Consider the following 16421-nt stretch of genomic DNA (forward strand, 5'->3'; position numbering starts at 1 on the left):
TTATGCGTTCTTTTGAATGGAAGTGTGTAACAGTGTCCCACTGTATCTCGGTGCCAGCAAGCCTTGTTTAAAAAGCCACTGATGTTTAATTGATGTTCTAGATATCTGAAACTTATATGGAACTTTATAGTTCCAAACTCCCTTAAAGCTACACTGGCAATATGTCAACATGTCACATCCTCTATGTTATGTCAGTTAGTCATGAAAATAATAAAATGCACAACAAAACTACAACATGGGTATTGTAATACATGGTTAAGTACAGTACTTCAAGTGATTTAAGGTGCATTTTCTTTTATCACTGCACGTTAAAGGTTTCTTTTTATTTATCCACTAATTGAACATCTCTTTATGGGAGCTCATACCCTGGCAAGAGAAGAAAGACTAGGCAGATGCATACAACTGGTTCACCTCCAAGGATTCCTACTCCTCTCCAGGTATGAGGGATATGTAGGGGTCTGCCCCCCTCTAGTTAGCAAACCCCCAACAAGTTTTTATCAGCACAAGTTACAATACACCCAACCAAATGTCTGATTTTACCTTCATATGTTCCAATCTCCAACAGGGTCCCACTTTTCTCCAACTCCAGGAAGTCCTCCACTGAGAGGAAGTTGTAGTCCACGCCAGGAACTTCTCCTTCACGTGGGGCGCGGGTAGTACCTGGACAACCAATCAGAGACAGGGTAGGAGTTAGCAAACTAGAATGAGTAACAAGGAAGACAGCTGATGATTTCAGTGGCAGCTGGCGTGTAATAATTCACTGGAAGTATTGCTATCATCTTAGAATCACTCCATTCCTTGTACTAACTCAGATAAGTTGGGCTTTTTTAAGACACACTATCTGAGAACTGTTTTAGTAGTGATTTATTTATCTTACACTTTCCAAATTTCCAGAGTTTCAGGTAAATAAGACGGGGGATGTACAGTGTCTGGGAGTTACAATGCTATATGACATGAGAGATTGTAATACTGGTAGATAAAAAGCACTCTCCAAAAGGGAGATGATCCATTGTTTGCTATGATCTTCTTTCACACTGGGGTAGAGTGTGAGGTATCGTAGTAGCACCTTAGTGGGAATCTGCCATATGTAGGGGGGAAATGGGAGTATGTGTTTGTGTGAATGCTGTGTGTGTGTGTGGTTTGGCATATAGCCTGTGAGATTCTAGCACTTGTCTTTAATGACTGCTGACAGTTGGCCGGTGTGGTGTCAATGGTAAACAGCTTTACAGCAGAGACAATAGTGAGATGACAACACTGCATTTAACTGACAATGAAAGTCACACTCTTTTTCTTTTAAACATTCTGCTTTCTTTGCTCTCTTTAATTATTCAATCTTTGCCTCACTAGTGCACATTTCCACACTATTGTCTGTCGCTAAGCTCTCTTGCTAGGTGTGTCACTCTCTTCTGCATTTATTGTATCCTACCACAAAAAGAAAATTATTCTGTCAGTGGCTTAAAAAACTGTATAAATGTAAGCATTTAAGCAAATGCGCATGGCAAATAGTCTTTCTCATCTTGCTTGTTCTGACAGACATTTGTTTGCCGACAACAGAGGGCTTTCCCTTCTTTGCTACCTTCTTTTGCCTTCCCTCTCTTGATCTATCCGTCTTATCTCCCAATCACTTTGTCTCCAGTGGGTTGGTAAGCAATAAGCTGGTCAAAATAGATGTGTGGGGATACGGAGCGAGGCTCCCACTGCAGCCATGTTCAGTGACACTGGTGATAAATCACAAAGGTGCGGCTTCTAACTCAAGCAAGCATGCATTACATGTAGAAAGGCCTGCATCTTGCAATGTCTGAAGACACTGAATCTCTAACACAGTATTTTTGACATGCATCAGTTTGATGACCCAGCTCAAGTCACAATCACAGTCTATTATTTTATGTTATCTCTGTTATATAGGCTACTGTATGGGGGCACACACAGAGGGTAAATCTTCCTGATCATCACTAGCATTCATACTGAAGTGCCCCCAAACTTCCGAACTCCACTACTTGTGACCAGACATTCGTGCAGCAAGAGGAAATTGATTTAAAGTCAAACAAATCCCCTCTGAAGTCTATCAAACAAACAGTCAGTTTGCTCATTCCCAGGCACCAAGTCTTTTACAGAATGTCGACCCTGGAGAGTCCTCAGCTGAGCCCGAGCGTTCAGCCGACTGTCAGTTCACTTCCCACACAAAAGTGGCCATTGATTCGACTCCATTTAGATACTGCTGCTCTTAGAAAACCAAATAGGAAGTGGAATTGTGACCAGTGTTTCAAAAGGGATAGAAAAGCAGAGCCTTGGCTTAGACCCAGGGGTAAGACACTGTCATCGCTATAGGCCTGATTAATTCAATACCCCCACCCCCCCACCCCCGACAAAAGCTCCATTGACCAAGCTGTGAAATAGAGTGAGAAGGAAATACAGGTTGGGACTGAGAGTCTCGCATAGAGACTCCTGCTTATAGAGTTGGGATTGGATGAGCCGAACAACAACTATTCCGGATGCTGTCCTCTAAAATGCAGAGGAAGAAAGAGGAGTGAGACTACCAAAGCCAAAAGTTAGCATAATCCAGCGACTGGCACATACAATGAAGCCTTGGAGATTTGCTGTGAGGGTGTTCGTCTAGCGCTGGCTGGCTCATGGTTTAACGGCTTCAACATCTTCACCAGCTGAGATGGGTGGGCGTTGTAAAAAAAAAACAACTCATCATTAGCATTTCAAGAAGATGATCAAGGAAACAAGTGTTGAGATATTGGCAGTCGTACTGTAGCGCAGGGAGCTCGGAGCCACTACTGCTGCATCAAAATACATGCACGAATGCACAAAAAAAAACTGTAAATGTGCCGTAGCCTGTAACTGTATAACACATAACAATAAATGATCCAGGACTGTATGTTCCTCAAAAAAGAAAAAGAAAAAAAAAAGGAAAATGAAAGTAATTTCTGTGTCTTCATGCATTATTCCACTGGGTCTCTGCTGTTGCTAGGGACAACCCAAGAAGGATAGGATGGAGAGAGGGATCTGGGGAAGCTATGTGGGGAAGTTTGTCCTCCAGTGATGACGCAGTCCTCTACGGTCTACCCTGGCTTCACAACTCCCTTTTCAATTCCTTGACAGAAATATTAAGTACCACACAGGTATGACTCATAGGTCTGGTCCATATGAGAAAACATAAATGAAGTACATGTTGCATACTAATTTGGCATATTTGAACATTCAAGTTTTTTAACAGCGGTGATGCCGCACTCTAGAATTTAGAGCACTGGCTACAGACCAGAATGCTGTTGGGTTGAACCCTTAAAAACACCAGAAAATGATCGACTTGGGGAAAGAGCGAGAGACTTGAACACTTGTGCTATATGTAAAATCTGTATTCATACTGGGTGACACTAAGGGTTGACTACATGAATGTGAAGCTGGGTGTTGCTGACAAAAAAAGCATCCGAGGCCTGCTAAATTTCCACAGATGAGGGCCAACTGCTTCGTGTTCAGTAAGGTATTCGTAGTTTTATGTTCGAACATATGGAGCTCTATATTACCTTGGTTCTGTCAGTCACTCTCTCTGTCGACCCTCCCGTCACTTCAGACAGATGAGGGGAACAATGCTGAGCCACCTTTTCCCTCTGGCAGTCCAGCAGAAGGTTGACTCAGATACCAACAGTCACAGAGGAGTCATATGGCTCATGTGTATGTGAATGCCAAACATGCTTTGGCTTGTAACAGTACAAAAAGGATTGGGAAAGAAACACCTGTCATAATCAGCAGCTGTTCCACCCCCTGCCAACCAGAACATACCCATGTACATGTGTACACACACACACACACACACACACACACACACACACACACACACACACACACACAATGGGGAGGATGTGCATGGCCCCCAAATGGCATGGTGTGGGACTAAACGGGAGCTGTGGGTGGAGGGTAATCAGTTAATGGAGCTTTATGCACCCATCTCCCCTGCAACACACAGACACACAGTTTCATTACCATAACAGCCACAGTGGGAGACCTGTCCTGTCTAAGCTGTGAACCACCTATGGTGACCAGACTAAACCCCCCACAGTGAAGAGAGCAACTTGGACTTGCACCTTTGCACTGTATCTACAGTTACTCATCTTTAAATGTTCCTAATTGTTTGGTCTGAAATTTAGATATTCAAGCATTAATGCAGCCAAAATAGACACTTGGCTAATGAGAAATAGCTTTGAATGAGTCTCCAGTGACACAGTGACAGTAAGGGCACTTTCAGACTGACCACAGCACTATGGTAAAGCAACGCGAGGCACTGTATTGTTGTGGGTGTGTTGCTACAGGGCTTATCAAACATCAAGACATGGCTCATACTGGTTAATACTCCTTTCAGGCCAGATTGGCCAACTTATAATCATCAGTTATCATAAATGTTGTCATGGCAACTATCATTTTCTTCTCTGTCTCAAAGCTTGCAAGGCAAAATTAGAACAACGCTACAAGTATACGCTTTAGGGACATTTTTAATATGAGGGGTTCCCCAGGTGTTCATTCCTGGATGTGTCAAAGCTGCTACTATCATTCCTGTGCTAAAGAAGCCAAGAGGATTAGAGTCCCAACAATTACTGCCTTGTGCCTCTCACAGTAGTCATAATGAACAGCTTGGAGCAACTAGTCATGGACCACATAAAATTCAGTCTTCAGTCCCTCCAAATTGCTTATTGCTGCAGCTGTCCAACTGATCAATGGACAACGGTATATCCTTACTGAGGATCTTACCTGACCCATCTGGTATGGGGCCTGCAACGCCTCAGACCTCAAGTCACTACAGCATGTAAAGAGGACAACAGAAAACATAATTCAGACTTCTCTGTTCTCCATTCAGGAGATGCTGCATACACAAAACATCCTGCATTATCAAGGACCCCTCTCATCCTTCCCACAGTTCATCCATTCCTCTACCATCTGGTAGGAGGTTTCATAGCCCCCCAGCGTGAACAGCAAGGCAGAGAAACAGTGTCTATCCCAATGCTGTTAAGCTTCTGAACTCACTGACCTCCCAAACAATGACTTTCCAAGCTAAAATGTCAAACCGGTCCTTCCACTGTCCCCTCTAATGTACCTCCACATTGCTACTCCCATCCCCTGTGCTGTAAGGGAGAGCACTGAAAGGCCTAAGAGCTTTACATCAAGCACCATTAGGTGCTTAGAATGAATGATGCAATGTTTCATGTATGCATGACAGTATACATGAGTATATTTATTATAATTATTTAATTCTTGTTTTGAGCATTTTTGCAGTTTTTATCCTTGTTATTTTACCTAGGTGCATATCTGTTGATTTTAACCTGCCTCTTTTTAAATAACTGCGCACTTTGGCCTACAAAAAAACCCAGTTTCACCTAGTCAAATGCAGATTTATATAGATGTGATGACAGTAAACTTATACTTGATATACATATATTTTTCTGCAATGCCATTGTCACTCTACAAGGGCTCTTATCTAATAGCAGACGTAGACTGTTTGCATTCTCTGGTTCCGCATTGATGCATCATATTTTTTGTATGCAGATCTCTTCCAGCCAGTATCACTGGGGATGAAAAACTAAAGGTTTTGCCTGACTAAATAAAGACAGAAAGAACAATCAGCAAAACAGAGAAGTTGAAGGTTTAAACAGAGGCGTACACAAAGAAATTTTCATTTCTGTGTTTCTGTTCTGATTATTTTGTTTCGGTTTGTTAAAGTTATTTTTTGAAGTCAAAAGAAATGGCACAGAATGTAAAAAATAAATGTCCTTTGTGGTGGTTGCTTTGCTAGTGAAAGCAAGACATTGTTTTTAGCTAATAGTACCACATGAAATGGCATCACTGTACATGGACCTTAACAAAACAGACAAGCAACGTTCAGCGCTCCAGCAACTCCTTCCCCACACCATTTTCTTGTGCAAGCCTCAACATTAGCCTACATTCTTCTTAAACAGTGTGGAAGAAATTGCGCAACTAAAAAATTTTTTTCACATAAAAAGCTAAAGGGGCTTGTTGTCAATGCAGTTTAGGCAAATTGATTCCTCATTTACTGACATCTCAATCTTGACTACCATTTTACTGAACTGCAACTGAGTGAAGCTTTGTATAGCTTACTTCCCCCAGTTAGATTTGAAGACCTGGTTTCTAGTCCTTGTGAAAAGATTTCTTTGCCAATGTGGCGCCTATTTACCTCAACATAAGTCCAAGTGATATTATCAATGTCAACATTAAATCAAATAACTTCCTGTGGCTACTAGTACTAGTTGCCCCCTGAAGGCTCTCCACTTACTGTACTCAGATGTTCCAAGAAAACAGGAGTAACCTGGAGTAGGTCAACTAAACCAGAGCTAAAAGTTGAGTGAATATTAGAATTACATTTAAAGGTTAGCTAGAAAAAAGTTTCCAATGAGATGCTCATGTTGCTCTGTCTTCAGGATGTATAAATAAGTAACTGTTTGCTAACACTTATGTCATAAGCACTTAGTAAAAAGATTATATTTCAGGGCTTTGATTCTGCGAGTTGGCTTTGGAGTTATTCTGACGCCTACTGGTCAAAATGAATTGAATAATGCACTTTTAAACACGCCACGAAGATTTACACATGTAGCGTTTTTGTCGAAAAGGTAAAAATGCTACAAACCTACCTAATTCAAATGTTAAGTTTCCAATTTTTATGAAACACAAGTGGCTTGGCGACAGTATTTTGCCATTTCAAAAGCTAATAGCGACCACTTTGGTGTCACCGTGACCTTGGCACTCACTGCCAATCAAAATGTCATCCCCTCCACAGAGTATCTCCGGATTGGGCTTATCAACTACAGAGAGCATCCAGTTACACCATGATGTCTCTCAAACCACAATCAATACATGGCAGCAACTGGTCACAACCCTCGCTGTGACCTTGGCCTTCGCAGTTTGTCTACACTGTCACTCAGAGGATCAATATCAAATTGTTTCCTTTCTGTCATCTTCCCATCATCTCAATTGAATTGACTCAACTTTAAGGTTCATATCTTGTTTCAAGGACAACAATGATAACAATAGCGGGATGGTTTGTAGTTTTTTTTTTACTCGTGTTGCCATATTGAATGCCACAGGCAAACATCAATAGCAAATAGCTAGTTATTCTAGTCAGTTACTTATCAAGATGACTAATAATAACAAATCTATAAAAAAAAAAATCAATAATATCTCTAATTAGCTCTCCTAGAAAGCCTCCACCTAAGGCTTACATTAAAGCACAGAGATTCATGTCCTCTCACTGTATATTGTATTCATGGGTCACCTCTCTAGCTAGTGCTGAACAATAGTGAGCCTCTTACTCTACCTTTATGGGAATAAATTTGAGATAAAAGTGTTTAGATGTCTCACACTGAACAAACTACTCATATGTAAATTCTGAAATGGACCTCAGGATATAAATACTGTTAAACAAAATGGATTGCTTTAATGTACTTTATATATGGAAGATCTTCACCGCTTCCCTCTTCAAGCATAACTAACGCCCACTGGCAGACAAATCCAAGCACCTCATCTATATTTAATTGATGGCAGACTATTTTAAGGGAGTATCTGCCCTTCTTGTGGCATGATAGACTCAGACTAAGGTTGCTGACATTTGTAAAGGCAGGGGATGACACTAAGATTAGATTTGATAGTACAATGACATTATAAGAAAGATCAAAATGACTACATTATTCAATTATGCATCACTGAAAAATCTTCCACAACACGATGAAAGACTGAGGGGTAAATTATGAACACTTCAACCACGCTAAATAGCACAGCTTGGCAACAATTGACATGGCAGAGGAAAGCACAAGGTATTAAAATTAGCTAACATTTTTTAACACAATGGCATCAAAACATGAAAAACGTAAAAAGGAGGCTGTATAGGCATGCACACAGCCACAACCCAGCTTCTAAAAATAACCATGTGTGAAAAATCTGTTTATTTCCTACACTTGCATTCCCTCAGAGCAATAGAGCACCCTGGGCCCACATATCCCCCAGGCCTGGCCTTGCATTTTAGCTGTGACCTACATTTAATTCCCTCCACAAGGACAATGTTGGGCTTGACTCTTTGGATGACTTTGGGTTTATGGCTGCGAGCTGAGGAGTTGTCTTGCTTGACATCTTCATCTGATCCAGTGTGGTGGTGTAGTTTCATAAGTATGTCTTCGTCTTGCTTAAATCTCACCACTTTCTTGAGTTTGAAAGATGCAAGTGAACCAGACTGAAATACTTCTTTCATATTATTACCAGGTCTCCTTCTCTTTTTGCGGACTCCAAAACACCCACAAAGCTTTAGAGGAAAAAGAGTGAACATGACTTTATGCTAGTCCTTCCAAATAAAATAGAGCTCCAGGTGAATGTGTCCAAAGTTCCTTGAATGTAACTGGTCCAACTGTGAAAATTTGTTTGACAACAGCAAGCTGTAGCAGCACAATTACAGCAAAGTATCCACATTTAAATACCTTTCCTCAGAATTACTAGTGTTCCTTGGTGAATTCTTTCTTTGAGGTGACAGTAAAAACACAAAAAGATTGGGCGACTTTCTGTTTGCTGGGCAAACTGGGAGGAGCACCTTGTTATGACCCCAGGGCTCCTCAGACTTTGAGGGGAGTGTCACTGAAATATTGCTCCACCCAAAACTCAATTTTTTCAACATCCACGAGCAAAGAAAATGCAGACAGACAGATGTGCTGATTTGCCTATGCAGCTTGGATGAGGCCCTGATGGGGGTCTAAGGTGAGAAGAGGATCCATACTAAAATGTGAAGTTGAAATAACACACACAACGTCTGACAACATGGCTAGTGAGGTGATTGTTATTACCAACCATACCAAGGATCTGAAGTAAAGGAAACGTGAGGATAAAATGGCTATGGAATCTGTTTATAACTAACTTGGATTTATTTAGAAAAACCAAATCACACTGACTGTCTCACACATGTCGGTGTGTTACTGCTGATGACTTAACAACATCATCAGTTAGAAAAACAAGACCAATTGGGGTAATGCACACATACCCTGGATGTCACACTGTATGGTCATATTTTGCAATTTTGCGCACAACACAGCTATTTCTGTGTATGTAATTAGCAAGTTTTTACAGCATCAGCAAACTACACTGACTTCATTACTCATCATGAACCACTAAAAATTAGGCATTTTGTGTCCTGTCGCCCAGCCAGTTGAACCTAGAATTACTTCACATAAGGAAGGCAAGTGACTTGACCAAACAAGTTAGTCAGGCTCTTAAGAAAACACACTTACCCAAACACTGTGACATTTAGCATGTCCTGGAAAGCTCTATTAAAAAAAGATGTCTGCATAAGCTAAGAAGACAAAGATAACTATGCAGTTTGGGTGTAGATTCTGATCATTTCAAGCATATTGAGACTCAAAAGACAAATAATTTGACTCTAGACTGAAATCTTTACAGTATCTCAAACCGCAAATAATCAAGACAGTCTTTTCCATCACGATCCATCTTTCCCATTGAGGCAGGCCTTCAGAGTATGCCCACACTACACCAACATATACACAGACTTCAGTATGACCTAGATAAAATTTGTCTTCAAAAGTCAGAGGGTTCAGAGAAATTACATGCACAGCAAGGTAGAAAACACCTATAATTCAGAGAATTGTGAGTTCATTTCTTAGGCAATTTAAAATGCAGGATTAAAAATAAACAAAATAAGGGGGAAAAGATGATATGTTTCAACATATTCACCATGGTGAACTGATCAGTGCCATGAGTGAAAAATGGGCCATTATAAATGTGTTTGGCAATGATTCATTATCATAATTGTTCTATTAATAGGCCCAGCTATTCTTATTCGGCTTGTGTGCTGGCATTCAGGTCATTCAGGACAGGAGTTATTTGTGAGTGCATTATAAGTAGTTTGTGACTGACGTGGAAACAATGGCAGCACTCACAAACTCTGACAGTGTTTTGGGGACATTTTTGGTTTTCTACAATGGATAACACACATGAATCATTGACAAACAGTTAAATCTACATGCTTGTTTAGAGAAGAAGCTGTTATCTGCAAAGCTTGATTAAAATTTTCATGAGCATGACCCAGTGGATCACTCCCTCTGCTGCCCTCCCCTTTCATCGCTCCTTTCTGTTTCTATCACTCCTCCACTTCATTCTTCCCTTTCTGTCCATGTTTTGTTTGTTCCCTCTTTCACTGGTCCTCTCATTTCTTCCAGTTCTTCAAATCTATAACACTACCAACTCTCTCTTTTAATCTTCAAGTCACTATTCATCTTTCGTACAAAGCATATTAAGGAAGTTAATACCACAGACTCCTCCACCCAGCCTCTGATCTGCTCATTTGTGTTTTCTCTGTCTCCAGTACATTTGGCAGATGTGACGACTGCCTGTGTGGCCGGGCAAAACTGTTCCTGCTATTGGGCTTGACTGGAGGACAACTGTGGTTTTTCTCAAGCCGCCGACCGAGTCTTGCCAAAAGCCCAAATTCCATTTTGCCGCTCTGATGTTGATGATGTCATGTAATCCAAAAGTATATCCAATAAATACAGCTTCATTCCTCTTGGCTGCCGCACTCATTTAAATGACCAGTCATACCGAAATCCTGATGAGAAGGATAATGAAGATTCTCTAATATTTTACATACAGTAAAACAGGAGTCAAATGTTTTGTGTGGGGAAAGGGGTGACTAATAAGAATATTACTGAATATCTGAATATTAATGAAGAAACAACCACTGATCACTCGTATAAATCCTTAAATGCCATATTGATCTACATTTAAAAGAGTACTCCACCGATCTACCATTGCTGTCCAATAACATTGCTGGACTCATGATGGACAGTTTTTTTTTTTTTTTTTTAAAGGATCAAAAACGATGCAGCAGAACCAAAGATATTGTCTTTTTTATTCCAAGCATTCTTCTTCCTTGTCAAAACCTGAAGCCTACATTACCTACAATGCAACTCGACCACCAACAGTTTGGACAGATTCGGATGTGTTGTGCTAGTAGCGGCTAATGTAGCCTCCAGCCACTAGCCTAAAGCAGAGATGAGGAAAAGGCTACAGAGGTTTAGTAACATCTCTTCTTTCTAACTCCACACCCCCAATTTTTTTTTCCATTTTCAAACTTGTAGTCTTCAGCTCCAACTGACACTGACTCAAGTGACATCATTTGAGGAAGTTTATCAGACTTCGTGCAGCTCCCTCTGAAGCCACAAAATGTTTTATAGAACTTTTTTCACATATGCAGTAGCACTCGCCAAGACCTGTAAACATACTTTGTTGTGTAAAATCAGTGGAGTTCCCCTTTAACTAAACAATCGACCTAAACTTAAATGTACCACTATATTTGAAACAAATGTGTTTGTCCAGTTAAAGAAATTAGGAGCAGGTTACAATGGCTTATTCTGCTTTAGTATAACGATGTGTGAATCCCTCTTTTCTCTACTGTCCATAGTCTGTGCATGTCTCACGAGAGAAAGCGGAGCGAAGGGGTGAAGCAGTGGGCCAATGTGACATGCATGCTAACAGCTATGGCTCTGTCTCTAATAAAGATGGGTGCCTCAACATATAGCAAGCAAATGCTTTTCATCAGTCTTGCCTGTCTTAAGTGAAAACGAAATTACCCTGTGCCCTGAATCATGCTGCTCTGAAATGAAATGTGATGACTGTGTTACATTAAAGGCAGGCCTAGTAGTGGATTGAATGAGCCCACTGTATGTCTTTCAAAGCGTCTAGGTATTTCACTTTCAAGTCATACTCATTGCACGTATGCCATCTACTATATTTCGTACACAGACAGCACACCATGGAACTGTGCGAAAACATAATGTACCATATTTTCTCAGTAAATCACAGCAGGACACTAATGGAGGTAACACACAATGATGTGAGTAAATACCATACAATCATTTCTAATTTTTCTAGTGTGATCTGGCAGACATGGTTTTTCAAAATTACCATATTCGGCTAGTTATGTTGGGTTTACTGTAGCATCTGCCTTGCTGAAATAAGTGGCCATATAAAGAATATTGTACGTAGCTGGTGGATGATCAGAGAGAAACAACATGGATAATGGCCCTGCCTTGAAAGTCTGGCAACATTCATAGACCCAACTGTTGTGCAGAAGCTATTACAGAAGCATTTCTCTAAATCTCCACAATAAACATGCTCGGATGTCAAGCTAGCTAGCCAGCTAGTCCACGTTTTCCAAGAAGATACTGAGGCATGTCTTCATGGATAATTTTCAAGAAACAGACGACTGTATGCACGTGCACACACACAAACACAAGGGGAGGGCTGGCAGACTCCCGTCATATTCCAAAACCAAAACAGATCCATCCACCATCTTCGCCATAGCTTGCCTGCCAGTGCTTTTTTTTTTTTTTTTTTTTTTTTTTTTTTGGGTGAAACACATGCACACACACAAAAATGCAGGAGGGGTGACAAGCTGACTGGGGTTTGTCAGCACAGCAGGGGGATGGAGCCTCAGCCATCTGTCCCAGTAAAGGGTTAATCCAACCAAAAGCGCAGGCCGCAGATTCCAGCATTTTCCTGTCCTCAAATTTCTAGCTACATTCTGGCTACGTTTTTTTTTTTTTTTTTTTTTTTGGGTTTGCATTCTGTTTTTGCAAGGAGGAGGAGGGGTTACAGTCAATCATCCAGCCTTACGGACACACCAACTACCCCACCTGATTCTACACCCCCCCCCCCCCCCAAATATCAAGAGTCCTCCCCATGTATTGGTGGCAGGGAATTAAATGTTGAAGGGGGCAGTTTTTGATAAGGTTTTTCAATGATTGGTACGGATGCCTTTCATTTGGGATGGAGTGTTTTGAGTCGGGGGGAGGGTGTTTTCCCTGCTCCGGCTAGCTGAAAGAGGCTTGCAATGAAGAGACATGCACACACACACTACACCACAATGAGATCAAAACAGGCCTTTTCTCTGGACCTGTGACATGCTCAATTTTTTCCCTTCATAAGCAATGCTTTCAGTTCTAAATGATTCCCATACAGAGGGATGTAGTGGAAACAAAAAACCTGAAGGGCCAGTAATGCAGTGTGAAGCTAAATCAGCCAGAATCATGCCTGAAAATGCCCCCCACACACACACACACAGCCGGCCTTTGTCTTTTTATTCCACCCAGAAAAAAGCACCATGGGCTTTCTACTACCTACAGCAACATGGAAATGGAAAAGAGAGGCTTTAAAACGTACATTTAGAGGGGCGGGGAGGGAGTGGGGATGGAGGGATAGAGATGGGGGGGTCATCCAGACACGAGATGGATCAAGAGGGAGGAGGGAGAGAAAGAAAGAGGGAGGATGAGGGAGAGGTAGAAGCTAACCTTAGCATCCTGGAAGCTCCAGACAGACAAACAGACAGGCAGCAGTTTGCTGCTAGAGGTAATGGCTTCCAACATGATCAAGCATGTCAACAGATCACATAACCTTAATACAGCCATCGCAGAGCTGGAGTGCTTCCACCACAAACACACATACTGTACATACACACACACGGGAAGTGACACTTTGCACACACACAGGCATCAAAACGGGGCACAGACAAACACAGACAGACGCACGCATACCTGAGACAGACAGACACAGACAGACACACACAGCTTCCGTTTGACCACAACACATCAGCCTCCATTACTGCCAGCGTTGTGCCTCCGTCTCCCTCGCTCTGCTCCTGATGCCTTCCGCCTGATGCACAGCCATCCTCACCGCCTGCCTCTCCCCAACCAATAAATCACAGCAACCCTGAGCCCTCAGTCCCTTCTCAAAATGAAACAAAAAAAAAACCCAAAATACCTCAGTTAAGGAGTCTGTGAGGGGCTTCTTCTCCTTCCCCTACAGTCCAACAACAGCACGTCGACAGGAGACAGAGGGAGAAAAAAAATCCAATCAGGTGTGGATGAGTGGAAGAAAAACCAGTGCAGATTCACATCTCCTTCTCCTTTCCACTCTCCCCTTCCTCCGCCCGTGCGTCTGTCCTCTGTCCAGCTTTGGCTTTGTGATGCTAAGCTAATGGGAGCTAAGCTAAGCAGCATCCACACATTGGCTTATAATGCGCTCTGTCTCATACCCACACACACTAATACTAGGCTCTCTCGCTCTCTTTCTCTCTCTCTCTCTCTCTCTCTCTCTCACACTGACTGAGCCCCGCTGTCTCCTGTCTCGCAGGCACCCACATGCACCCGCCCAACTCCCCCTCTCTCTCTCTCTCTCTCTCTCTCTCTCTCTCTCTCTCTCTCTCTCCTCCCTCCCTCCCCTTCTCTTGGCTGTTCACCCCTATTCTTTCTCGTTCTCACAGATCCCATCCATTTTCTTTCTCTCCCCACACCTCTGTTTCTTTTTGCTCTTCCCCGGACACTTATGTCCTTACACACACACAAACCCATACACATGCTCTGGGTGTTCAACAAGTTCCAGACAACTCATCCTTGACCAACATGTGAAGAGTACAGGAGTCAGGGAAAGAATCCTAAAGGCAAGTGTGGAATAGAGTTGAGACTTAGAAAAAAGATCTGTGACAAGAGCTGGGCAGGACGGCATGGACTAGAAAAAGGCTAGAGCTGGATGAATTTAAATGTCAGACACAAAAGAAGTTCAACAGTTCTGCACAATTTCAACAGTTATTACAGGTGTTACAACCCCGGTAGATAAACGGTATACAAGGGATAGTAACACAAAGCCACCAAGATGTCAGTGGGAATGACATGTATGGAAGAATCCCAAAAGAAGGAGAACAAAAGGTCTTAGAATTCATACAAGATTCAAGATAAAATATGGATTAACAAGAAGAAAAATGATTATGCTGAGTCAAACTGATCAACTGACACACCTCTGTACATGCACAAGTTTAAGAAAAAAAGCAACTCTGCATGTGGAGGTTTCATTTGTTATGCTCCATGGTCAGAGGAGGGGGTTGGGATCGGCAGTGGAAAATATAAAAGGAAGGTCAAAGGTCATGTGATGTGCCATTCTCTGTCAGATACGCCTTAAATGTGTCCCAAATCCATACTAATTCTAAGCAGGCTAGGAAAGCTCACAATGGTAAGAAGACTCAAAGATGATAGATTGCATTCTAAATTTACACTTAGGTGTATCTAAAAAACTGGCAACTAACTAAAACATATCAAGTCTAATACAACATCCCTGCAATAAAATCCTACATTAATGAAGGTCATAATGTTTGAAGTGAAATTGTTTTAGAGAGGTGTTGATTCAACTTTATAATTTTGGAGGCTGTAGTTTGTGCTGTTCAACTGTATTGCTTTATACTGAGAGGTGTTTCTAATATTTTGCCTACCCTCATTGAAAGGAGTGGGGGATCAAATATTAATAACACATCTTGTTATCTAGTTAATAATTGTTCGTTTTGTTTATTTCAGGAAGACTCAGTACTTTAATATTATGTAATAAATAATATAATGAGATCCCATTTGTCAAAACAGACAGAGAGGCACAAATAAGCATCCACATTTAGAAATATGTCCTATACTGCCTGTATTGAGACAAAGGCATAATTTTGTCAAACCACCTCTATTCCTACCATCCTGAATTTGTGTGCAAGAGTGTCAGTGATCGAGTGTGTGCATACAATAAAATCACGCACGAGTGTGTGTGTGTGGGCGGGGCAGTAGGGGTTATGAATCTGGGGGACTCCACCCATCACTCACTCTCTGTTTGACAACATTCCTTTGACTCCTGATAATGGCGTTAGCTATACAAAAAACCTCCCCACCAGCATCAATTCAGCTCCTATTGTTTCCTTCACAACCCCCTTCTGATCTACCTGCAGCATGCTGGGATCCCCTAGTCCAAATATAATCAACTGATACTGTATTGTGTTGTGCCTCTAGTCCGTCCTGAGTGGTTATGTATACGAACAGGATTTGAAACATTTATAGGGGAATGGCAGCAGAAATAGGTGACAAAAATCAGGAGCCACTGCTATTCAGGAGGGAAACCTATCCAACATGCACAAAATAATGTATGAGACTTAATGGAATAGTTTAACATTTTGGGAAATACACTTTCTTGCTGAGAGTTAGATGAGAAGATCTATACCACTCTTATGAGTATACGGTAAATGTGAAGCTTAGCATTAAACGTGGGGAGTACGATTCTAATCCAATACACGTCTTTGTGTCAAATTCAGCGAATATCTCCTCACGGTCCGCTAGCTATCCGTTCTGTGTGCGCGCTGAAAAAAAAAATAAAAAAAACTGTTTGTACACAGCCCTGGCTCTGTAAATGCTAAACAAACAAAGTGGCTCGGACCGAGCCACACAACACTATTCCAGCCATTCCAGCCATGATTTGTGAGTCAGGTTACGGAGAGTTGTGAGTATCACTGTCTGGAAACCGTCTTGTCCTCTCTCACTGTTAGCTTCGCAGCAGTAGGGACA

General features: G+C 41.7%; 1 protein-coding gene and 1 long non-coding RNA gene across 11 annotated transcripts in view; one reads left to right on the forward strand and one right to left on the reverse strand.

Moving 5' to 3' along the window:
- magi1b (membrane associated guanylate kinase, WW and PDZ domain containing 1b) overlaps positions 1-16421 on the reverse strand; it is a 134958-nt gene that overhangs the window by 51240 nt on the left and 67297 nt on the right. For all 10 annotated transcript variants that reach the window (XM_044170483.1, XM_044170460.1, XM_044170451.1 and 7 more), the window contains exon 3: positions 541-660. In XM_044170483.1, the coding sequence (XP_044026418.1) occupies positions 541-660 (120 nt within the window). The remainder of the gene's footprint in view (positions 1-540; positions 661-16421) is intronic.
- Positions 591-12718, forward strand: LOC122863811. The gene is made up of 2 exons (XR_006375093.1): positions 591-683; positions 10367-12718. It is a non-coding gene; the product is annotated as an uncharacterized LOC122863811 (long non-coding RNA).

This window comes from Siniperca chuatsi, linkage group LG2, assembly GCF_020085105.1.
Source record: "Siniperca chuatsi isolate FFG_IHB_CAS linkage group LG2, ASM2008510v1, whole genome shotgun sequence".
Taxonomy (NCBI): Eukaryota; Metazoa; Chordata; class Actinopteri; order Centrarchiformes; family Sinipercidae; genus Siniperca; species Siniperca chuatsi.